The 24,285-nt window shown below is 34.7% G+C and overlaps 2 protein-coding genes across 5 annotated transcripts; one reads left to right on the top strand and one right to left on the bottom strand.

Moving 5' to 3' along the window:
* Positions 1-3,272: 3,272 nt before the first annotated feature.
* On the bottom strand, positions 3,273-5,181 carry LOC110798284 (late embryogenesis abundant protein 1). The gene is made up of 2 exons (XM_022003459.2): positions 5,024-5,181; positions 3,273-4,076 (listed from the first exon to the last, which is right to left on the bottom strand). Exons 1-2 carry the CDS (start codon positions 5,075-5,077, stop codon positions 3,525-3,527), a joined length of 606 nt encoding a protein of 201 aa, XP_021859151.1. The 5' UTR covers positions 5,078-5,181; the 3' UTR covers positions 3,273-3,524.
* Positions 5,182-8,775: 3,594 nt separating this feature from the next.
* Positions 8,776-23,637, top strand: LOC110798291 (probable LRR receptor-like serine/threonine-protein kinase At1g07650). 4 transcript variants are annotated; one of them, XM_022003468.2, is made up of 24 exons: positions 8,777-9,191; positions 13,852-14,029; positions 14,139-14,210; positions 15,006-15,074; positions 15,169-15,240; positions 15,351-15,422; positions 15,842-15,913; positions 16,014-16,085; positions 16,708-16,779; positions 16,876-16,947; positions 17,033-17,107; positions 17,200-17,271; positions 17,390-17,455; positions 17,881-17,949; positions 18,039-18,080; positions 18,186-18,226; positions 18,644-19,020; positions 19,654-19,849; positions 20,698-20,829; positions 20,953-21,071; positions 21,175-21,385; positions 21,647-21,890; positions 22,166-22,316; positions 23,098-23,637. In XM_022003468.2, the coding sequence occupies exons 1-24, from the start codon at positions 9,059-9,061 to the stop codon at positions 23,467-23,469; spliced, it is 3,051 nt and encodes a 1,016-aa protein (XP_021859160.1). In that variant the 5' UTR covers positions 8,777-9,058; the 3' UTR covers positions 23,470-23,637. The 4 variants fall into 4 exon arrangements, with proteins under 4 accessions (XP_021859161.1, XP_021859160.1, XP_056698799.1 ...); XM_022003469.2 differs by lacking the exon at positions 16,876-16,947 and having other exon boundaries at positions 8,776-9,191; positions 23,098-23,603; XM_056842821.1 differs by lacking the exon at positions 13,852-14,029 and having other exon boundaries at positions 8,778-9,191; positions 14,139-14,164; positions 23,098-23,603.
* Positions 23,638-24,285: the final 648 nt, after the last annotated feature.

The following is a 24,285-nucleotide window of genomic DNA, read 5'->3' as shown; positions in this document are numbered from 1 at the left end:
AAACCACCAACTCAAAAGGATGTTTGCTTTAAAACAAAACTGTCATTTGAGTTGGCGGTTTTGTATGCATCATATCTCATAACTTGTTGTTTCCAGTTTGCAGCCAGAAAATGGCTGAAATCTAAGCCGCTAATTGAAATAGCGGTTTAGTTGGGTCAACTGCTATTTCAATTCGCAGTTTAGTACCGATTGATAAAAATAAAAATAAAAATTAGACCGGTTTTGATGCTGACGTGGACGGTATGGTAGGAATATGTTATAAAGTGGCGTATTTTAGGAATTTAACGTTCTTTAAGCAATATTGAAGGAAATCGCTCGTTTTAGAGAAGGTATTTTTTTAAAAACTCCCGACCCGAGTGTACAATAGACATTTAGAGACACAATAATTGTCTTATGAATGGCTACACTTTCCATGTAAGGTTTTGTTCTCTTCATCTGGTCTGAATTTTTTCTGTGAGAGTCTTTTTACTTTTTCTAATCTAATCTAGTTTGAAAATTTTCCTATGTATGTAGTTTGATTTTAATAAAAATAAACAATAAAAATAACGTGAAAAAAGACCGGGGACTTTTCAAATTCCCACCACCCATCAAAGTTCCCGCTACTACTACGTCAAGCACGCCAACTGACATTTCCGCTAGCTTTTGAATGCTATTCTGATTTATCTGATCATCAACGCCATTGGATTGTTTGTTGATGTTAATCTCCTTTCTTTTATAAATTTCGAGTTTTCTACTTAAAATTAAGAACTAAAAACCCAACTCTGTTACTGCTTCATCTCTCAGAAGCCATAACTCTTCCATAGAAACTGTTAGAATAATGTATTGAATCGGTCAAGCCCTTACTATAACACCCCAACACGAGAGTAGTATATAAGTTCTCTAGGTCATAACCTAGTTGTATTCTGTATTCAATAAAACTTTCATCCCCTTTGCTAACACATTGTTAGTGAACCACGTTAAATCTCTGCGTTTTTTATTACTACATTATTTAATTTTTTTTTACATCCGTTATTACATAAACCATTAAAATGGATATGGGAATTTCATTTTCTTTGACGTACCGAGAATTCTCTGTTATCTTAGACTTACTCTTGTTGTTGTATGTCATCGTTTCATGGTTATGCAAAGTGCACTTTTCTTTTCTCGGCGAAATTTCACATCGTTTTGCTTGAATTACTGGTATGAAAATGAATTACAGCTATATACCCTTTTGGATTTAGCTCTGAAGGTACTTGCTTTCTTGGTTCTTTCTATTTATTTGCATACTCAATTTGACCACTCAAAAGATGTGCAATTTACACTTGTGTTGAGATATTGGTGGAAAAATTACCTTAGTGTTTCTTGTTATTGCCTTGTATTATGCATACTCCCTCCGTCCCTTAATACTCGACCTGTTTTGACCGAACACGTTTGCCGATGCACAATTTTGACCACCAATTTCTTTAACTACATATTATGAAAACTTATAAAAATATTAATATTTTGAAATTTATATTAAGATTAATCCAACAATATATTATATACTAACATTTATTTTCATATACTAAAAATAAAATAGGGTCAAAGTGAATTATGTAAATAGTGCAAAAAGTCAAAACAAGTCAAGTATTAAGGGACGGAAGGAGTATTTCATAGCGGTAAAAACCAAATCCGAGTTTTGGTACCTGTACTTGATGTTGTATGTGTTGTCTGTAATTCTTTATTACTGTTCTGGGATTTTTGGGAAGGTTAGTACAGAGGATAATAATAGGGAAGAGCCGCTTTTGAATGATTCGAGCAGAACTGAAAGTAATCCTTATTCTGATGGAGGAGATTGTGTATAAAAGAACAATACACTTGGTGAATTTGTAAATTTCTTTATCAGAATTCAGAAGTTGTGTGCCAAAATTGTGTCTGTGTATTACTCTCTCCGTCCCGGAATACTTGAATCGGTTTGACCGCACAAAATTAATACAAATAATTGACTTTATTATTTAATTAGATGATACTACATCCGTTTCATAAACTTTTTTACAAATTTTGATATATATAACTAGTATTTGGGCCCGGGTAATGCCCCGGGTTAATACACGCGATACAAATTTTAAATAAATTCAATACTCCATAATTATTAAATTGTCATTTATTATGTTTTGTTATGAAAAGATGACATATAATTTGATTTGGATTAGTGGTTAATTGTTTGGTTTACAAATTAGAGGTAACGGGTTCAAGACTTGTACCAATTTTTAAATAATTGTGTATTACATGGAACCTTGAAGTGAGATTAGTGTGAGTGCCACGTGGCACATAGGCTTGCTTATCACAACGCCTTTTAATATACACTATACATAGATCGTGGAAATCCACGGTCAAAATTTTCGTACTTTGACACATTTTTCAAAGCGTAAAGAACTTTCTGAAACGGAATTAGTAGTTGATATATTTTTCACATAAATGAGATATGTGTCAACTTTTTAAAGAAGTTAAGGGGTAGGGAAAAGGTGCATGGGAGTATGGGACCACAATGACATGTGAAGGAAGTACTCCCTCCATTTCTTTTTTATGTATCAATTTGGAATCTGGTGTGGTTTTTAAGAAAATTGGAATATTGATTTGTATGGGTATAAGTGTAATGATTGGGTGTAAGAAAAATGATTGGGTGTAAGAGATTATAATAAATAAAGGAGTGAAAAAATAATAAAGAAATAAGGTAAGAGAGAGGAGTGATAATGATGGGTGATAAAGGAGGTGAGAGAGTGGGTATATGGGGAAGGGAAAAGAATTAAATATTATGGGTGGGGAAAATTAGGTGGGAATATGGGTAGAATCTTTAGGTATTTTGGTAATTAGATAGAAATGTAAGGGTATTTTAGGATAAAATGTATGTCCAAAAATAGAATAGATTCTAAATGGATACAACAATATGAAACGCTTAAAATGGAAACGGATACAACAAAAAGAAACGGAGGGAGTAGTTGATATAATATTAATAAAATTTACCATTTATAAACTCGGTGCAAGTAATCTAAAACGTAAGAAAAGCAAGCAGTGTAAGTATTCCGTGACGGAGAGATCTGGAGTACAAACAACAAATTTATCATTTCTTTCTTCCAAAGTTTTTCATAGATGATTCTTGGTTACATGGTAAAACACAAGCTACACAACCATAATACTTACTCTTGTTTCTTTTAGTTGTAAAGTCTCTATTTCAAGGTTTGTCTTTAATTACAACCTTTCTATTTTTGAAAGCTTTGCATAATACATTGCATTTTCCAACCATGAAGAGAAAGTAAAATCTAAAACATGTTTTTTTTTTTCATTTATACTTTCATAAAGGGGATCTTAATAAAATTCACCAAACTAATCACACCCCTAATTCCCAAAAAGTGACAAAAAAAAGTGTCACTCTTACAAGCCCAAGATGGGCCCAGCTGAAAAGCAAATACAAAACACAATCCAACAACAAAACCACAAAAAACTTAACAACAAAACAGAAAAAGCCCACAAATACAAAAGCCCAACAGACAATTAGATTATCTAGTCTATGGCCTAGTAGTCTTAGTAGTCCTAGTAGTAGTAGTACTAGTTGGGTGAGTTGGGTCATCCTCACCAGTTTCACCCATTCCAAAAGTATTCTTAACAGCATCAGCAGCACCTTGAGCCATGGTCTTCACTTGTTCACCAGTCCTTTGTAGTATCCCACCCGTCTTTTCGCTACCGGCTTGGGCCGTCTCTTTGGCGGCCTCAGCCATTTCAGAGGCCTTTTCCTTGGTGGCTTGGGCCGCCCCATACGCCTTGTCCTTGGTTGCTTGGGCCGCGCCTGCAGTCTTGTCCTTGGTTGCTTGGGCCGCGCCTGCAGTCTTGTCCTTGGTGGTTTGGGCCGCACTAGCCGCTTTGTCCTTGGTGGTTTGGGCTGCCCCGTATGCCTCGTCCTTTGTATCTTGGGCCCGGCCTTTGGTATCTTGGGCCTTCTCAGATGTCTTGTCTTTTGCAGCTTGGGCCGTCTCCATTGTCTTGTCTTTTGCTTGTTGGGCTTTGTCCTTCATTGCATCTGTTGCTCCCCTAGTCTTGCCCATCATTTGATTAGCTTTCTCCTGTGAAAAAGCCCAATAATGACTGTTAATTGAAGGAAAACTTCGAGAATTTTGGGATATTATACTGGATGTTCGTGCATCTGATAATTTATTTATCCATTGGGACTCTGAATTATAGATCTAAAATATTTTTTAAAGTAACATAGAAACTACCAGTTATGTGGGTTTTTTTTTATCAAAATAAAAACTCCTTTTTCATAAGGTCGTTTACACTAATTGTAAAAAAAATCAAAACTTTTAACCATAAATTCCCACAATGTTTTAAAACGGATGCAGTAGGTAACAATGTTTTTATGTTCCAAAGAAGAGATAACACCACATCAAGAATAATTTATGTACAGAATAATATGAAAAATCTATGTACAAAATAGGTTATTCTTAACATCATGATTTTCCTCCCAGAATCAAAAGTTAGGCCAGTGATTAAAGGCCCTCCTTTCAATCATTTCATGAATACTTGAAACAATTTATATTTTATGCTAATATATAAAAATTAAATATTGTTGTATAATATATTACTAGATTAGTCTTAGTGTATACATTCACATATATAATTTTTAAAACTTTTACCAATATGTATTTGTATTTAAACTAGTGTCTTTAACAGGTATGCTAATCAAACTGCTAGCAGTATTCAGAAACTAGCAGTATTTACTATCCATATGGACAAGTGGATAACTTTAGATAGATTTCAAACTTTCATCATATGTGTTACATTAATGTAAATGTAAAGAACAATACTTTTTAAAGGAAAATACATACATATATAAAAAATAAAAAAACAAAAAAGAGAGAAAAAACAGGAGTACGTATCAATGTATCATCAATTATCTGTAACACTTCAAACTAAAAATAGTAACAATACATAAAAATATAACTTAATTATACTCATACGTAGTATGTGACTAGTTAATTACGTATGAAAAAAAACTAATTAAGCACATTACCTCAGCGACACCAGTAGCTTCACCAGCCTTGTAACTCTGATCATGAGATGCCATTTTCAGTCTTTTCTAAAAGGAAGTTCCAAACTTGAGTATTTGATAGTAATTAAAAGTGATAAGTATGAGTTAATTATTCGACTTGTGTTGAGCTATTAGGTTGAAACGACCCTATATTTATAACTCTGCATGCTTCTCCTAAATGACACCACGTGTCTTGACATGGGACACGTAAACCGGCACGTGCCATGCAATTATTAGCTTCTTTTCTGCTACGTGTTATAGCAGCTAGTTCCACTTCTCGAACCCTTCAAGATAACTTTTTTTTTCGTTTTCGACACATGGATTCTTCCCTATCACTAATTTTCTTATTTGTATTTTTAATTTCATAATAAAATATTTACGCAACTTGGAGTAGGTTTCTGTAAAATATTCCCTCTGTTTTGAAATAATGAAAATAATTAAAATTTTCAAGTTTGTCCGTGTAAATGTTTGGACATTTTTATCTCTAATTTTGTGTTCTTGAAAATTATAAAGAGTTGATATTCTGAAAATACATATCGAGATTAATCAAACAAGAAATAACATGACTATATTTTTTTCTTACCCATAATTCATAAATGATAGACAAAATTAAAATTTGTGAATAGTATCAAAAAGTCAAAGTGTCCCTATATATTATTTCGAAATGGCGGGAGTAATACTCAAACTCTCATTGTTACTTTGCATCTTAATTAGACAGTTAAGGAGTAACCCTCGTGTAGAGGGGTTCCTAATGTACTATTTTTCTTACCTTTTAAAAAAAATATAGGACATCATAGGGAGGTATGTTAGGTATACTTGATTAAATATTATATATTTCTACTTCGGGGTTTTGATGTTCAATACGTACTAACTTTTACTTAAGTGTTTTTTAAAAACATATACGGAGTATATATATCTACTTTTGTGGCTAAATTTGTTTTTTTTTATTTATGACAATACAAACTATTTTGAGGATGTGACCATTTAACGTTCTTATTGGTAATAAAGCTCATTTATTTACCAAAAAATAATAATTATAAGGTTAATTTTTTTTTAAGATAATTCAATAGAATTACAAGGTTATATGCACACAAATTACAAAGAGGAGATTAAAAAGGAAAGAAAAGAAGTGGAAAGATCATTCAGTAACACCTTAAAAGAAAACGAGAAAAATATTTAGAGACGAAGGGAGTAATTGTTAGTAGTAGAAAAGTGAAAATCTAAAGTCACGTAGAGATAGTTAAAAGATTTGTCAGTTTTAGGCATGCACGTTGAACTTCATTCATATATTCACATTGATAACGTTAGAATCATATATGGATCAACTCGACCTTTTCATTTGACATATAATCATATACACATAAAAGTGGTCGTGGGTCGGGTCAGGTCGGCTTCGAGTCGAATCCACGGGCTTTCGTGCAGTGTCGGGCCTGTTCATCGTGCCTAAGACTAATTTTATTAAATTTAACGTGCTTTTTGGTGCCGGATCGAGTCGTGCCTTGTAGTATTTTTTCCAAAAAAAATTAAGGCACAAGCCCGGCCCACAGCCCACGACTACGTGATTGTACCGGATCGGGCTTTTTTCGTGCTGGGTCGGGTCTGACTTCGGGCCGGCCCGACCAAGCCCGACCCGATCCACATCCATCTTTAGGATATACATGAATGGAGATATCTATTTATATAATAGAGCTACATCGGCTACAAAAACAACACTATTATTGAGATTTGGTATTTGGGAGTACGATATTATGGAGTAGATAGGTAAGGAGTTAGTTACGTAGAATTATATCAATTTTAATTAATGCAAAGTCAAAATAACTATTTGTCAAATTGAAATTTGGCAAATAACAATACGTACACATTAGCCGATAATCGAGATTTATTTAGATTTGTAAGACTTTTCTAGCAAATTTCAATTATAAATTTCATTATTATCTTTAATTAATTAACTCCATTTATAATCGCCTGCTAAACGAGTTGGTTGATGATTGCCGCTGCTTCCTCTATCCTTTTCTATCTAGGGTATTATAAAAGTTACGATTCTCACGGCCGAAAATTCTTGACCCTTAAAATTCTCTTTAATTAATTGATTGTTTTGTAATTTGTTGTTAATTTTAATAAAAGTACATATTTTAAGTGTAGTGATTAGTGAGTGCTCATATGGTGAAATTTGGTTTAGCTAGTTGAGTTTCGTTCGAGTACAAGCATAGGCTCTGGGGATGGCAATGGATCGGATTCGGGTCGGATGTAATAAATTCCAAATCCAATCCATTTAAAATTCGGACTTTAAAATTGCATCCATATCCATATCCATTTAAAATTCGGACTCCAAAATTGCATCCATATCCATATCCATATCCACATCCATATCCACATCCATATCCATATCCATATCCATTTAAAATTCGGACTCCAAAATTGCATCCATATAATATCCATATTCGAATCCATATCCATATCCACATCCAAATCCGAATAATGCGTTAACTTTACTTACATAGAACTTGTATTTCTTAATTTTAAAATAAATTAGAAATCATATTTCTCATTTACCAAAATTTAATGAGTTTCTAATAAATTAATAAATTACAAATGTATGCGCTTTAATTAAATATATTAGATTAAATTGGGAACTTCCTTAAAAAAAAAGTTATGTACGAAAAATAATACACTTTGAAATAATTTCGAGTCGGATTTGGACTCGGATTCGGACTCGGGTCGGAGTCGGGTCGAAGACTCTACAAACTCCATATCCTATCCATATCCATTCGGATTCGGATGTTTTTAATCGGATTCGGATTCGACTTTTTTTTCTCGGATTCGGATCGGATTTTTTCCTTCGGAAGGGGTCGGACTCGGTTCGGATTCGGATGTGATTGCCATCCCTAATAGGCTCGCACTAGGGTCGTTATTCACACTACTTCCGTTTCAAAATGATCTAATTTACAGTTCTGTTTTATTCCGTTTCATAATGTTTTTTACATTGTGCTTTATTCTATTCTTACCCCACAACATTTACAATTTTCAACTCAAATTCTTTTAATTTTTTCTTTTTTTTTCTTTACACCACTCACCTTTTTATTACTATATCCATAGTTCATTACACTATAAGAAATTGTACTATTAACGACGGGAAATCCCGTCGCGAAAGGCCAATAATCGTTGATTAACGACGGAATTTCCTGTCGCGAACCCGTCATAAAAGGGGGCTGTCGTTAATAGAAATCCCGTCGTAAATTCGTCGTAAACCCGTCGTAAAAGACATTTGCGACGGTTATTCCCGTCATTGTTTGGTTGTTTGCCCCGTCGCAAAAGGCTTTTGCGACGGGATTTTTGACCCGTCGTAATTAGGTTGTCGTTAAAGATACAAATTCTTGTAGTGTTATATTCGATCACCCGCCTTTTTAGATAATCTTTTTCTTTTGTTATAACATTTGTGTAAATAATAACTGTAAAACTCATTTCAAAACAAATGTAATATGATTAAGTCAGACTCATGCAAGATTTTGCTGAAAAAAAATACACATACTCCTAAAGGTACAACTATTAAAAGTAGAGCAACTCCAGTGGTTAAAAAAAATATATGCTCACAAAATAAAAGATACGTGAGCAGGTAGTGAACCGTTGTCACATCAATGATATAGACATTAGCAGCTATCAAAATCTTATAGCTATTTTGAGCAGGCAGCTTTAAATCTTGTTGGACATTGAATAATTTATTTTGAATCAAATAAATAAAATAAATATTATAAGAGCTACCCCGTAAAAAATATTGTAGATATAAATTTAATGTGACATATTAACCACACCACCTTATAGCTCACCGTTTGGAATTGCTCTTAACTCGTCAACTCGTTATTACGACTAATAAACTATGATATTTGTTTGGGTTATAATTTGAAAAGAAATCTATAAATTGAAGAAATCTATAAATTGTCTTTGTTGGCGACGCAAAACGTAACACAACAAAGACAGTTGTTCGTACACACCTGAAGATCGATCGACCAAGCTAAGGAAATGGCATATTTGAGTGCCAAATCATCATCCTGTTCAAATTATATGCTCATGTTGCTCTTATTCATGTTGCTTCTGCTTTCGCATTTCTGCGCATCTGTTGATGTTTGCGCACCAAACACACCTCCGGAAGAAGGTTAGTATTTTCACTCACTTCTATTCAGTAATTTTCGGTTCGAATGAAGCCTATATACTAGGGAAATACAAATTACAAACGGGTGAGGGATCGGGATTTTTAAAACTGTGAAATATTATGCACAAGAAAAATCAAATTTCAATTCATTATTTATTTCTATAATATCAATACATCATCCATTTCTTTTCTTTTTTATAAATGGAAAGATACAATAAAATTTATGATATTCTTCTCTCAAAACTTAATTTATCCTAACTTATACAATAATATCAATATACATCATCCATTTCTTGTGTTTGTTTCCCTTGTTGCTTGGCATGAGTAATTACGTAAGATCATCTCATCAAACTGCTCAAATAAGGGGTGGACACGAACATAACTGTTCTTGAACAGTTCGGAAACGGTGCGTCTCGAGCTTGAGCTTTTATTTATAGTTCTTCGTAAAAAGCTCAAAGCTTGGCTCAAACTCGAAAAAATTGTATCAAGACTAGCTCGATAAGAATTAATTCTTAAGCTTGAGGTGGGTACGTTCAATTCGAACCCGAATTAAATTCGGTTAACTTTAACCAAACCACGCCGAGCCATGTTAGAATTTGGCTTGGTTCGGCTCCTGTCCAGCTCAATGAAATGTTTTTAAACTCCATATTGTAAACATTGACTTTGACTTATTGCATATTTGCATGTGAGCCATATATGGTGAAATTTGATCGGGATAGGTCTTTACATAAGTTTACCGGGAACCGTTACTATTTTGCGGAATTGGTTTTTATGTCAAACTCACCACATTTTCTCTTATCTGGAAAAAAAATAAAAAGTTCAATTAAACCCAGTTTTCAAAAAGCTAAGGATTATCCAAGTTCATTCAATAAGCTTTAATAAGTTTGGATAAGTTAAGTTTAGGAAAAAGAAGTGATCGAGTAGAGCATGCACAATGTGTATGTATGTTGTAAATATATAATTATTCTCATAATTCAACTTTATCTTGCTAATTCGATTTTCTTGTGTTCATTTTCACTTTATATGCTTATACATCATCCGTTTCTCAATAGATGCATCTTTAGACTTTTTACGCTCATTAGAAATTTGTTAAATGATACTCCGTATCCTTATCAACTAAGCCAGTGACATGCATTATATTGACGTACTTATTATCGTGAATTCATGATGAATGTACTACGTATATGCTTAATTAACATTACCAATTTGCATTTGTCTTTGATCAGTCTCTTAATTCAATTGTATAGTTTGATTATTCGTTAAGATGTAGCTAGATTAGAACAATTCAATTTGTCATTAATACCTTTGAGTTTGTGCAATCCAAACCTGAAACGTTAATACCGGCCTTTTTAGACCTTTTCAACTTTGTTTAAATGTGTCACATTCAACAGATTTCCCAATTTATATTTAAAAATTATTTGGCATCACGTACATAAGACTATTAATGCTGTGTTATGATCATTAATTCACACGAGAGTACAATTGTCAATGCAGTCCTTTTCCCTACAAATCTCTTGTAAGTCGTATAGGAATAAGACGTTATACGCCCCTTACAACGTATAGGGTTTAAGACAAACTAATTAATTTCAATTTCCAAACGAAAGAAGTATTATACTTCTTCGATTTCGGAAATATCGCACCATGATTGATTTTGTGCAAATAAAAAATATAAAATTTAATATTTAGAAAATATATATCGATACGGATCAAATATGACCCCACATGACTAAAACTTCCTTACATACGAATCACAAAAAATGGTCAAAGTTGTAATGTGATTAGTGTAAAAAAATTGGTGTGAAATTTTCAGAACGGAGGAAGTATGATAATTTGCAAATCTGTTTTGTAATCTTTCCGTCATGATATGCATGAAAGTTATAATAATGTTTAAGTTACACAAATGTGGTCAAGGAGTTGAGGTGTTCAAAATTATAACAATGTTTTAATTAGCTATTTGACCAGTCATTTTCTATGTAATTAAAACCTAAGCTTGTTAGTCATACAGAAGTAGGAATTGAATAAGATGGTATTTGTATTTGTGTTTGCATTGGCTAAAAACGTAAGAAATTTATAAATAACTAATTTAGTCAATTATTGCAGCTCCATTAGATTAATTAAGCTATAAGAGATTATCTCATATAGTCATATATGTGTGTGAATTCGAATCAGTGTTTTGAGGCTGCGATGCCTGATTACTGTTGCAAGTTGTAACAGCAAGCATCAACTCCAAGGTGATAATAAATGTCGTAAATTGTGACAATACTTATTTGTCGCAATCCTACGTGTCAGATTATAAATGGTACATATATGCGCCATGTAGGACATGCGTCATCAAAATACTTTACTATCAATGCAATATTTTTTACTATGAAAATATGTAAATAAGGTAGTCGACACAAAGGAGGAAACAAATATTTATTATATTTATAAGGATTTTTTTGTTAGAAATGACCTTTTATAAGGTTATTTGTGTGAGAAAGGACCTTATATAAACAAAGTGGCATTTTGGGACCTTAAACTTTACTTTTGTTGTTGACTAAGACCTCTTGCCGGTTTATTGGAGTTGACCCAATTTTCAAGCATTGACTTGCACACGTGTAACCGAAAACCGACACGTGGCATATTAATGTATTTAAATTAAAAAAAAAATTCCCAATTCCCTCCAAAACCCAATTTACCCATTACATTAAACCCAACCGATCCTGTTAATGTAATTCCTAATCATAGTTGCACCATCCCTAACCATCTTCATCCGCCTCCTCGATCAGTCGTTGGGCCGTCGTCTGTATCATCCCTTCAACAGAATTCTAACACCGCTGTCAGAGGAGCTAGCGGTAGCGGTGGTAGTGGTGGTGGTGGTGGTGGTGGTGGGAGTAAGAATCCAAGGAAGAGGACACGAGCGTCAAGAAGAGCGCCTGCGACGGTGTTAACAACGGATACGACGAATTTCCGAGCAATGGTTCAGGAATTTATCGGAATTCCTTCATCTTCCTTCTCAGAAGTTGCATCTCCTCTCCTTTCACGGCGGCTTACCAATTTGTGTTCATGAATAATCGAAGAACCCTAATTCTTGTGGGGCAAAATTCGGAAAAATGGGGTTGAATTTGAGAGGGAAAAACATCATACCTGATTCGCGTTGGTGTTAATCACAATATGTGGAAGCTAATTAAACTGGGGAAGGTTATTTGTGTGGCCTTCAAAAAATCCATGTTCCTTGCAATGGCGTCGAGCCAGAAACTAAAATGAAATTTTGGTTTTTTTCATTTTTTTTTTTAATTTTTTTTTATTGTGACGGGTCAGTTGGGTTTTGGAGGGATTTGAGTAAATTTTTAATTTTTTAAAAAAATTTAAATCCATTAATATGCCATGTGTCGCCGTGTCGGTTTTCGGGTGCCATGTGTGCAAGTCAATGCCTGAAAATTGGGTCAACTCCAATAAACCGGCAAGAGGTCCTAGTCAACAACAAAAGTAAAGTTTAAGGTCCCAAAATGCCACTTTTTTTTTTTATATAAGGTTCTTTCTCACACAAACAACCTTATATAAAAGGTCCTTTCTAACAAAAAAATCCTATTTATAATAAATTAGAATATTAATATTTTCAACAAATATTTATTATATTTGTAATAAATTAGAATATTTAATATTTTCCTAACTTTTTTGTATAGGTTCATCTACCAAATGAGTCATAAGGGTGATAAACTCACCAGTCCATACACAATTTCATACAAGAGAAGAGATTGACTACATATAAGTTTGACGAGCTTCCATCCTAAACCAATTGGTGATAGTTAGAGTACCCTACCATTCTTTTATGTTAGTCAATCTTCCTATATTTTTTCTATGTGGGACAATTAATCTCAACTCACTTGTAGGTTAATTTCCTCTAACATAAAAAGTCCTAGATACAAAGATTGAAAGAGGAATTATGCTTTTCTAGGCATTGACCGTTTAGCTGTAACTTGATATCTATTACTATATACTAAAAGAGACACCGGGAATGACACGTGTCACTTCCTGGTGAAAATTTTTCCCGCCAAAAACTCTTTCCTAAAAAGACATATCTATTTCATTATTTTTTCCTATTTTCTCTTCTTTTGTATAAATATTTATATATGGAAAAAAAATATAGAATTATGGAATATGCCATTATTAGAAAATTTTGGTAATATTTTAGTCAAATTGCCATATCAATAATAGAAAATATTCTTACTTAATATTTTGGTCAAATTAGCATATTAAATATATCAAATATTTTAGTCAAATCATCGTATTAAACATATAAAATATATTACGTAGTAGGTTAAAATTGTATATTATATGATAAAATGAGTATATTCGAGATTACTATTTACGCAATAGATTTAAGATTTTAAGGGATAAATAATTCAATTAAAATTTTTATAACAAAATGGTCAAATAATAATTCTCAAATATCCGTGCGTGCACGGGACCTAATCTAGTTGTAACTATATGCATGTTATAGAGCATAGTATATGCACATGGATGCACAATATATCCTCTCTCATTTTCTCCTTCCATACGAGGAGAAAATGTAATACAGACCACTAATGAGCATACAAATACCATTGGGACACAATACACCTAATAGACTAGACCTCGAATAGTAACTTAATTACTTTAGATTATGTTCTTGTGTCTACAGTGGTTGCCCTTCTAAAAGTTGCCGAAGAATTAAAAAAACCTGGTATGAGTAACTGCACGAGGGATCCATGTGACAGAAATAACACTTGCTGGTATACAGAAGTTGATCCAAGAAGGCATAGTTATGTTAACCAAGTTTCATGTTCATGCATTGACGGTGTAACACATGTAGCAAATATGTAAGAACAAATTATAACATGCTTCAAATGTCTTTCTAATCTTGTTAAATTGATTAAATTTACTCCTAACAATATCAAGGTTTTAATTTATTTCTTGTAAAACATGCAGTTCATGGAAGGGCCAAAGTCTTCAAGGTGTCCTTCCAAGATCCCTTGCAAATCTCTCATACCTTACCACTATGTATGAACAATTGAACACTCTCCTCAATTAGGCTCTGTTTGATAGGGCGTTAAAACATTTTCCTAGAAAATAATTTTCTTCTATTTTCAATTTTACATTGTTTGGTTTGCAAACGAGTGTAAAACCATTTTCTCTAGGAGTAAAATTGCAGGGAAAACTGTTTTCCTTCATTTTCCTTATCTTTCTTGTACACTCCTCTCACTACCGGCCTGCTTACTTTCCCCTTTCATTTTCCTTTGGTTTCATCATTTTTCTTACATGAAACCAAACAACAGAAAACTAATTTTTGAATTAGGCTCCGTTTGATTTGGTGTAAAACGTTTTCATTGTAAAATGATTTTCCGTGGAAAACATTTTCCAAGGAAAACACAATTCTAAAATAGTTTTCCTTTGTTTGATTCCTTAAAGAAAATGAGAGAAGATGGTGAAGATTGAGGGGAAGAAAGGAGAGGGAGGAAAGGAGGAAAAATGGTTCCCCCCTTTCAAATGGAAAGGGTTTTCCACCATTAAGGGAGTTATGAAAAATTGTTTTCCATCCTTAGCCCAACCAAACGACGTAAAATGTTGAAAAGGGGAAAATCGTTTTCCATGAAAACGTTTTATACCCTACCAAACAAAGTCTTATTGTGTTTTCCGTTGTAAATTATTTTACATGAAAATCATTTTATACTGAAAATGTTTTACACCCCAACCAAACGGAGCCTTACACTTGTGTTACATACTGAATCATGCATGGATACTCAAAGATATATGAGTATATGACATTTAATTTATCTGTTCCTTGTATATTTTTAGTGACTTTTCAAGGAGTCTTCTTACTGGAACTATCCCACGAGAATGGACAGCTACAAATTTGGAATTCGTGTAAGAAAACACTTCAATGTAATGGTGTTCTTTTTGTTCTCAGAATCTGTTGTTAATTAAAAAGGGATATGATGTTTTATGTTTGTTATTGCAGGTCTGTTTTTGCTAATCGTTTGTCAGGACCAATTCCAGATTATGTGGGAAATATTAGCACCCTAACATATTTGTATGCTACTACGTTCCTTCACTTTTGATCAACAATCATTTTCTCCACATTCGAATTGTTGCACATATTTCTTACTCGATCCGTACTTGTTTTCATTTTAAATTAATCAGAAGCCTTGAGAGCAATCTATTCAACGGAACTATTCCTCCTGAACTTGGGAATTTAACCAACTTGAGCAACTTGTATGTCAAATTTCTTCTTATTAGGTTATAATTAGACTTGATCAAAAGGCGGGCCGGGCCGGGTCGAGGGTAAAATCTGCCATTTGTCAGTCCGGGCCAAAATTCGGGTCAATTTTTTGTGCCCAATACCCGCTCTTTCGGGCCAAAATAGCAGCCTTTTGGACCGGGCCAATTTGGGTGCATTTTTAACGTTGCACAATGCCCGCATTTTTTTAAGTTTGGGCGGGCCCGGGCCTGAAAACCGGGCCGAAATATTCTGCCCAAAACCCGATGATTTTCGGGCTGAGTCGGGCCGGCCCTATGTTGATCAGCTCTAGTTATAATCAAGATAATTTTTGTTGCATTAATTAACACTATAATCTATGCTGATACTATCTACTGATTTATTTTTTCTTTCAACTTGTACTTTTGGATGGAAGAACTTTAAGCGACAACTCACTTACAGGGTCCTTACCAGTCGAGTTAACTAAACTAAACAATCTAACAGAATTGTAAGTATCCATTTTTTGAAGAACCCTTCTTTCTTTAGTCATAAACTCATAATGGACTAATTAATTAACTCTTTTCCTGTCTTTTTAATGTTGTTTTTAGTCGATTAAGCAGTAACAACTTCAGCGGACGCTTGCCTGATTATTTCCGTAGTTGGCCAAAACTCCAAGCTCTGTAAGTTTGTTTTCTGAATCGCAAATATTGCATATGTTCCAACTAGACCTGATCAAAAAGCGGGCCGGGTCGGGTTCTTGCCGGGTCGAGGCATAAAAATCAGCCCGTATGTAGGGGCCGGGCTAAGATTTGGGCCGGCTTTTGTGCCCTGTCCGCAATTTCGCGCCTAAAATGTCAGGCTTAAAGGGACATTTTCGGACCACGTCAAATTTATAACTAAAAAGTGTAGTTTTTACGTTGTCAAAGCTTTATAAGTTTGTTTTCTGAATCGCAAATATTGCATGCGGAGTATGTTCCAACTAGACCTGATAAAAAAGCGGGCCGTTTCGGGTTCTGGCCGGGCCGGGCCAAGTTCATGTCAATTTTTGTGTCCAGCCCGGTATTCGGGCCTAAAATCCGGGCTTTCAGGGCCATTTTGGGATGTGTCAAATTTATAACTAAAAAAGTATATTTTTTACGTTGCCCAAAGCTCTTTAAAAGTTTTAAAATTACGCCAGGCCCTGAAAATCGGGCCTAAAAAATCTGCCGAACCCCGCCAAATTTCGATCCGGGCTCATGTTGATCATGTCTAGTTCCAACTTCCAACAACTGTTCTGATCGATCTCAATGTTTCTGTTGGCAGAGAAATTCAAGGTAGTGGCTTTGAAGGGCCAATACCATCTAATATTTCTCTTCTGAATGATTTAAAGGAACTGTAAGTTATCTACACATTCTTTTTTTTTCTTGTGTTCTTATACTTGAACAATCAAAGTTTTACCTAGTAAAGTATTTTCATAATATATTTCTGCAGGAGAATCACTGATCTGAATGGAGATGGATCTAAGTTTCCACCATTCGAAAATTTGAATGGACTTACAACAATGTAGATCATTTTTCTTCAATCAAATATGGTTTTTGTTTCTAAGACAACACATTATGTTGAGAAAATGTTTTTGTTTTTCTAACAGGGTTTTAAGAAGCTGTAACATCACTGGAATTATTCCTTCATACATAGGAGACAGAATGCCACAATTAGTCCATCTGTATTTCATCTTCCTCTCTTTTTTCATACATAAATATGATCATCATATACATTTTGGTGTATGATTTTTATAATCTTTTTGCTGTGTTGCAGAGATCTTAGCTTCAACAAGTTAACAGGCATCATTCCAGATAGCTTCCAAAATTTGTACTTAATGCGAAAACTGTAAGCAACTAAACTAAACTTTTGAATTCATAATTGAATCAAAATATTGTTAGTTGTGAATTTCGTATGACAAGATTATGCAAATAGTATCTGATTACTTCATTGAAACTTTTACTAGATATCTGACAAGCAATATGTTAACTGGAACAATTCCCAGCTGGATCACAGACACAGATGACAGTAGGTTTGGACTTTCAGTCTTCCCTCAATGTTACAGATCGATCATACTAGAGCTAATCAACATGGGCCCGGCCCGAAAAGTGTCGGGTTTTGACAGCATATCTCGGCCCGATATTCGGACCCGGCCCGAACTTTTTTAAAAATTACGGGCTTTGGGCAACGTAAAACAACAATTTTAGTTATAAATTTGACCCGGACCAAAATTGGCCCGAAAAAGCTGTTTTTGGGCACACAAAATTGGGCCGGCCCGACACAATGGGCAGATTTTATGCACCCGGTCCGGCCCGAACCCGGCCCGCCCTTTGATCAGTTCTAGATCATACTGTCAGTTTTTGGTTGTAATTCTTTCAATTTTTGGGCGAATAGGCCATACTTTCTGATTCTTTCATACTTTCTGGTTTCCTGAACTTCGATACTTCTTGGTTTCAGCCGTATAGACCTTTCTTACAACAATTTTAATGATAGCTCTATACCATCTCGTTGTGATAAAACAACTCTGTAAGTGGGTTACATTTTAAAATTTCCATAATTCTTTCAGTTTAATTAGATTAGATGATGAGGCTGATTTGTTCTTTTCTTTCATTCAGAAACTTGTACAGATGCAATGCAAGGGATTTCAATACAAACTTGTAAGAAGTCATTTTTACCATTTCTTTCGCATTAAGAACACATCATTTTTGTAGTCTGATGTTTGACCTTTGATTTTGTTTCGGTTTCTGAAAAACCAAAAAAAGAGATACAAGCACATGCATGACAAGCTTTAGATGTTCAAAAGGTAAATGATCTTATACATTCTCTATAGAAATAGTCTGATGCTCCTTTTGCATTTACTTTGTTAGAATATGCATTGAATCAGTCAAGTCCCTCACTGCAACGCTCAAGCACGGTATCTATTACTGTACACTAGGGTTATCTGTTTTAGACCTATTTTTTGGGCTTTTCCGCATCTGTCTAGAGAGTACTTTATAAAATCCCTAGGTCATAACCACGTTAAATCTTTGTATTCTTTATTTACGTTATTTATAATCTTTCTTGCTTATGTTATAACAACTTCTTCGTTACATGTTAATCTATATGTGCAAAACATGTAACACACAAAAATTCGTCAGAATCTGAACTCTAATTCTACCCATGTCTATGAAGATTTGGTACCTTATTACTCTATTCTAATCAAATTCGTGTAATTTTGAAGCTCGGTACTCATTACACATCAACTGTGGAGGAAGAAGAACAAGAATAGGAGAAACAACCTTTGAGCAAGATAACGAATCTGATGGTGCTGCTAAATTTGTTCCAAGAAGAGCAGAGTGGGGATACAGTAGTAGTGGGGAGTTCTGGAATCCTAGATTTCCTACTGATCTTTATATTGCCCAGAATTCTTCTGAACTGAAGATGAATGGTACGGAGCTGTATGAAGAAGCAAGACTATCAGCTACATCTCTCACTTACTATGGTCGTTGTCTGGCAAAAGGGAACTACACAGTGACTCTTTACTTTTCTGAGATCGTGTTTGCTGATAACAACTCGTTTCTGAGTCTTGGGAGAAGATTTTTTGATATCTATATCCAGGTTTTTAACAAAAACTTTTCCTGATATTGTTGTCTAAATTGCAATTAGTAGCTTCTCTCAAAAAAAATTAAAAAATTGCAATTAGTAGCACTAGGAGTGAGGACTGAGGAGTGTTCAAAATCAGGTCTGGACCGGAAAATATACCGAAATCGAACGGTTTTGGACTGGACCGGTTAATCTCGGTCCGGTCTTTGGTCATTTAAATTTTTGTTTCTAGGTTTCTGGTCCGGTCCGGTCCAAAATCAAAATTTCCCGGTCCTGGCCGGTTGACCTGGTTTATATCAAACAAATCTTTAGACCTTTTTAGTGTCCTAAAATCACGTGTTATTTTTTTTCCCTACCATCTCTCTTAAAAATGGAGAACTAAAGTTTGAAAGGTATTTTTTTAACTACGTTTTGTTTGAAAATTAATAAACCTCGAAAATTACATGGAGTCATATTAAATAATTTCGGTCCAATCCAGTCTAAACCCGGATCGGACTGGAAAAAAAATGATTCGGTCCGATCCATATCAGATTTTTTTTCAGTCCGGTCTTCGGTCCGTAATTTTCTTGATTCCGGTTTTCAGTCCGATTTTGGACCCGTGTGCAACCCTGAGTCATAACACTTCATAGACATGAATTTTTGGTGCAGGAGAAGTTGGTAGCGAAGGACTTTAATATAGAGAAGGAAGCGAATGGAACGAGTAAGGCAATCAATGTAACTTTTCCACACATATTTGTAACGAATTATGTAGAGATTCGGTTCTACTACGCTGGAAAAGGGAGCTGGCAGCTCCCAGTAAGAGGGAATTATGGTCCTCTTATCTCAGCCATTTCAGTAGAAGCAGGTGAGTATTGCATGCATGCACACACTGGTATTTCAGCACATTTGTTCAATTTATTCCTCTGCATGCCTTAGAGCATGAGCATTGGTGAGTTTGTGGTTACTCACAACACTCTCTCTCCTCTTTGTGAGTAAGCTCACCATTGTAGATGGTGACTCTTAGCTTGCCCGTGGGATGGGGCTCTAGCTAGTGACTATCGAGTCACTGATAACCTTGGCCCACGAGCCATGTTATGATGGAAAACAAGCAGGATTTCTTGTGATCCAAGCAGAAAGTGACACTTGTAACCTACTTTTGGCTTTTTCTTAGTGTCATATGAGTGTGGTGAGTAACCTCACTATTGTAGAAAGTGATGTGGAAACATGATGTGGAAGAGAGATAACTTTATGCATGGTTGTGAGCAACCTCACCATTGCTCATGCTCTTATAATAATGCTAATATCAGTTGTTTCTTTCTGTATGTCTTCGAACCTATTTGGTAAATGGCTTTTTGCTGGCTTTTGATTTTTTGCTTTTTTATGTGGTCAAACAGCCAATAATACATGTTTGGTAAATAACTTTCTCCTTGGCAAAAAAGCAGTATTTTCCTCCAAAACTCAAAAGCTAGTAACATATACCTTTTTACATTGGTTCTTGGCTTTTCATGTTGGTAATTACATTTTGTATGAAACAACAAGTAGCCAACATCCAACTTTACCAAACACATTTTTAGAAAATCTAAAGTCAAACAGCCAACACAAACCGCTGGTCAAACAAGCCAAGTGAAACAGCCATCAACCAACAACCTAACAATCAATTGCCAAATAGACCCTTAATCTAATTATCTGATTATTTTCTGTTACTCATTGTAGAGTTCGACCCTCCATTTAATTGGAGATTGCTCGTATGGATCTTAATCGGGGCTATGTTCTGTGTAATTATTATTGTTCTTGGTATACTTTGGTGGAAACGCCGTATGGAAGACATAGCAGCAAGGGAACAAGGTGAGTAGTGTTGTCCGAACAAGACTTGCATTATATTCAAACTGCTTAACTTTGATAGATTGTCAAGTATGTAATCATAAAATTTGTGTCATAAGAAAAACTTCTTTGTTTTTTCTTGATCAGATCTTCTAGGACAGAATCCACAAATAGGTTTATTCACTTACAAACAAATCAAGACTGCTTGTAACAACTTCAATGCAGCTAACAAGATTGGAGAAGGTGGTTTTGGTTCTGTGTACAAGGTCTGCATCTTATTCTTAATTAATTGCTAGAAATCTGTAATATGTCCTGCATTTTCATTGATCAGGACTTTAAATGATCTAAAATCCTTGTATCTTTGTATAGGGGAGGTTATGGGATGGTACTCATATTGCAGTGAAACAACTTTCTTCAAGATCATCTCAAGGGAACAGGGAATTTGTAAATGAGATTGGCATTATTTCTACCTTGTGCCATCCAAATCTTGTAAGATTGTATGGGTGTAGTGTTGATACGAGCCAATTGTTCTTGGTTTATGAATTTATGGAGAACAATGACCTTGGACATGCTCTATTTGGTAAGAATTCAGTTCAGTTCAGTTCAGTTCAGTTTAGTAGCATTAAGTCCAGTTTAGTTCATTTCAGTTCAGTTCAGTTCAGTAGCATTCAGTTTAGTTTAGTTTAGTTCAGTTCAGTTCAGTAGCTTTCAGTTCAATTCTGTTCATTTCGGTTCAGCTCAAAAGAACGTGACCTTACTTCATTTGTATGCTTAAGTTTATGCATCTTTGCTTTTCGCTACCATGTAAATCGCGTAACATAGTAACTGGTTTTTGTTGCAGATGAAGGTTCAAAGAATGGTTCGTTGAGATTAGATTGGCCAACGAGGAAAAAGATTTGTGTAGGAATTGCTAGGGGTTTAGCCTTCTTGCATGATGAATCAACAATAAAAATTGTTCATAGAGATATCAAAGCTACAAATGTACTTCTTGATCGCGATCTTAACCCAAAAATCTCTGACTTTGGCTTAGCAAAGCTAAATGAAGAAGATAATACTCATATTAGCACCCGAATTGCAGGAACAATGTAAGCTTACTAAACCTTCATTTTATACTGCTTAATCAACCATGCCATCATATCCATGTTTCATGAACTTTTTTTTGACATTGTTAGAATATGCATGCCTTGAATTGATAATAACCTAGTTGTATTCTGTAATCTGTACTGTTCAAGATTAATAAAACTTCACTCTCCTCTGCATGTGAACGTAGCTAACACATTGTTAGTGAACCAAGTTAAATTTCTGCGTTCTTTATTTATATTATTGCTTATGTTATAACATATATATTTTGTCCTTGTAGAGGATACATGGCGCCAGAATATGCAATGCGAGGTTACTTAACAGACAAGGCCGATGTTTACAGCTTTGGCGTTGTTGCGTTAGAAATAGTAGCTGGAAGAAGTAATATGAAATTTCAACCAAGTGGTGATCTTTTTTGTCTCCTGGATTTGGTAATTCTCTTCTTTTTTTTAACAGACAAATAAAGTTTGTTACATGTATCACATAAAAAAAAATTATAACTCGGCCCGTTCGGAATTAGCTGTGACATTGATACTAATTTAAAGTTTACTAATAGTAATGTGACAACTAAATCTAGACGAGCTACGCGGGTATGATGCTTAAAAGTAAAATAGTGGCCTTGAAACTAAAGTACTACGTACGTAACAATTTTACTTTCTCTCACGGGCGTATCTAGTAAACAATACTGGTAGACACAAGTAAAAATGGTTGCGGGTCGGATTTCGGACCGATGATCTGAACAGGCCCGGCCCACATCAAGCCCACTCTGCATCGTGATGGGTCAGATCGGGCAGAAAAGTTCAAAACATTTCCCAGACCCACGGACCGTCGTGCCTAAGCCTAATTGTACTAAATTTAGCATGTTTTGTCGTGTCGGGTCAAGCAGTATGTGTCGTGCCTAATCGTGATTGTTTCAAAAAATGGGCCCAGGCCCAACCCTCAACTTCGTGCTCATGTTGGGCCGTGCTTTTTCCGTACCGGGTCGGGTCAGGGCTCGTGTCGGGCGGGCCCACAACAATCTTTCTATATAAAGTTAATTACTTTATATAATTGTGTCTTTCCTGATATGATATCCTGAATACGCCACTGCTTGCTTTCCAGACCTTTGTTCTTCAATTATACTACGTATAAAGTTAATCACTTTTTATAATTGTGTCTATCCATCCTGATATGATATCCTGAATACGCCACTGCTTTTCACTTAATTTCCAGGCCTTTGTTCTTCAACGGAAAGGAAACCTGATAGAGCTGGTAGACCCGAAGTTAGGGACAGATTACAACGTAGAAGAAGCATCAACGATAATCCAAGTCGCATTATTATGCATTAATCCATCTCCAGCACTTAGGCCTACAATGTCAAAGGCGTTGAGCATGATTGAAGGAAACATAGAGGTTGAAGAACTAATATTAGAGCCTAATAACACATATGGTCACGAATGGATGTACGGATCGTCTAGGAATTGGCAAAGCCAAATGATTGAAACCGAAACTCAAAGCCTAATACATTCACCAAGTGCACCCAAGGTTGATTTATCTTCTTCCTCGACGTCTTTACATGATCTTTATCCAGTTGATCATTATTAGTTAAGTATCGTACTGTAATCGTGTTGTATTAGTTAAATTAAAAGTCATATTTAGTATGTGAATAGGGGTAAAAATTAAAATTGTTTCAAGTATTTAGAAACGGGAGAACTTTTATCATCATCTATAGAGAGAAAATGTACACATTTTTTTTAATGAAATAGAAAAAATTATTAAAAAAACTACTTATATGTATGATATTGATTAATTAGGAATTATTTGTTCCTTTCTAAACCCATCAATTAGAGAAATTGAATTGACTCATAACGCGGGATCTTGTTCGAATTTCCCCTCGATCTCCTTCGATCCATCCCTTTCTGATCTGCGGGCTCTACGTAATATTCCTAGACCAAATTAGAAGGTGTATTCGGTGTAGGTAACTCTACATGCAACCGGGTTAAAAACACATTTTTACAGTTTAAATGTATATTTTTACAGTTTAAAAGCACATTTTATAGTTTAAAAGCATATACTTCGTACCCTAAAAAAAAAGAATAGAGCATATATTTCGTATATTGTTTGTTCTTTTAAAGTGGATGTACTTTTTGTGTAAAAATGTGTTTTAAAGGAGTGAAAATACAAAATTGACTCGGTTGCATGTAGCTCTATATGCAACCGGCCGTGTATATCTTCTACCGATTGCATGTATGGAGTATTAGATATTTCATATAGATATTTGGTGGCTGGGGAACTACACCACCACTACCAGTGGCGTATCTTCTACTTCCTCCGTTTTTTAATACTCGCAACGTTTGGACTTTTGCCACTATTCATATAATCTACTTTGACTATTCGTAGTGTTTTTTTATATAAGATAAA

Source organism: Spinacia oleracea, chromosome 4, assembly GCF_020520425.1.
Source record: "Spinacia oleracea cultivar Varoflay chromosome 4, BTI_SOV_V1, whole genome shotgun sequence".
Classification (NCBI taxonomy): domain Eukaryota; kingdom Viridiplantae; phylum Streptophyta; class Magnoliopsida; order Caryophyllales; family Amaranthaceae; genus Spinacia; species Spinacia oleracea.
The sequence above is the reverse complement of the archived record's forward strand: the minus strand, read 5'-3'. Positions and strand labels throughout refer to the sequence as shown.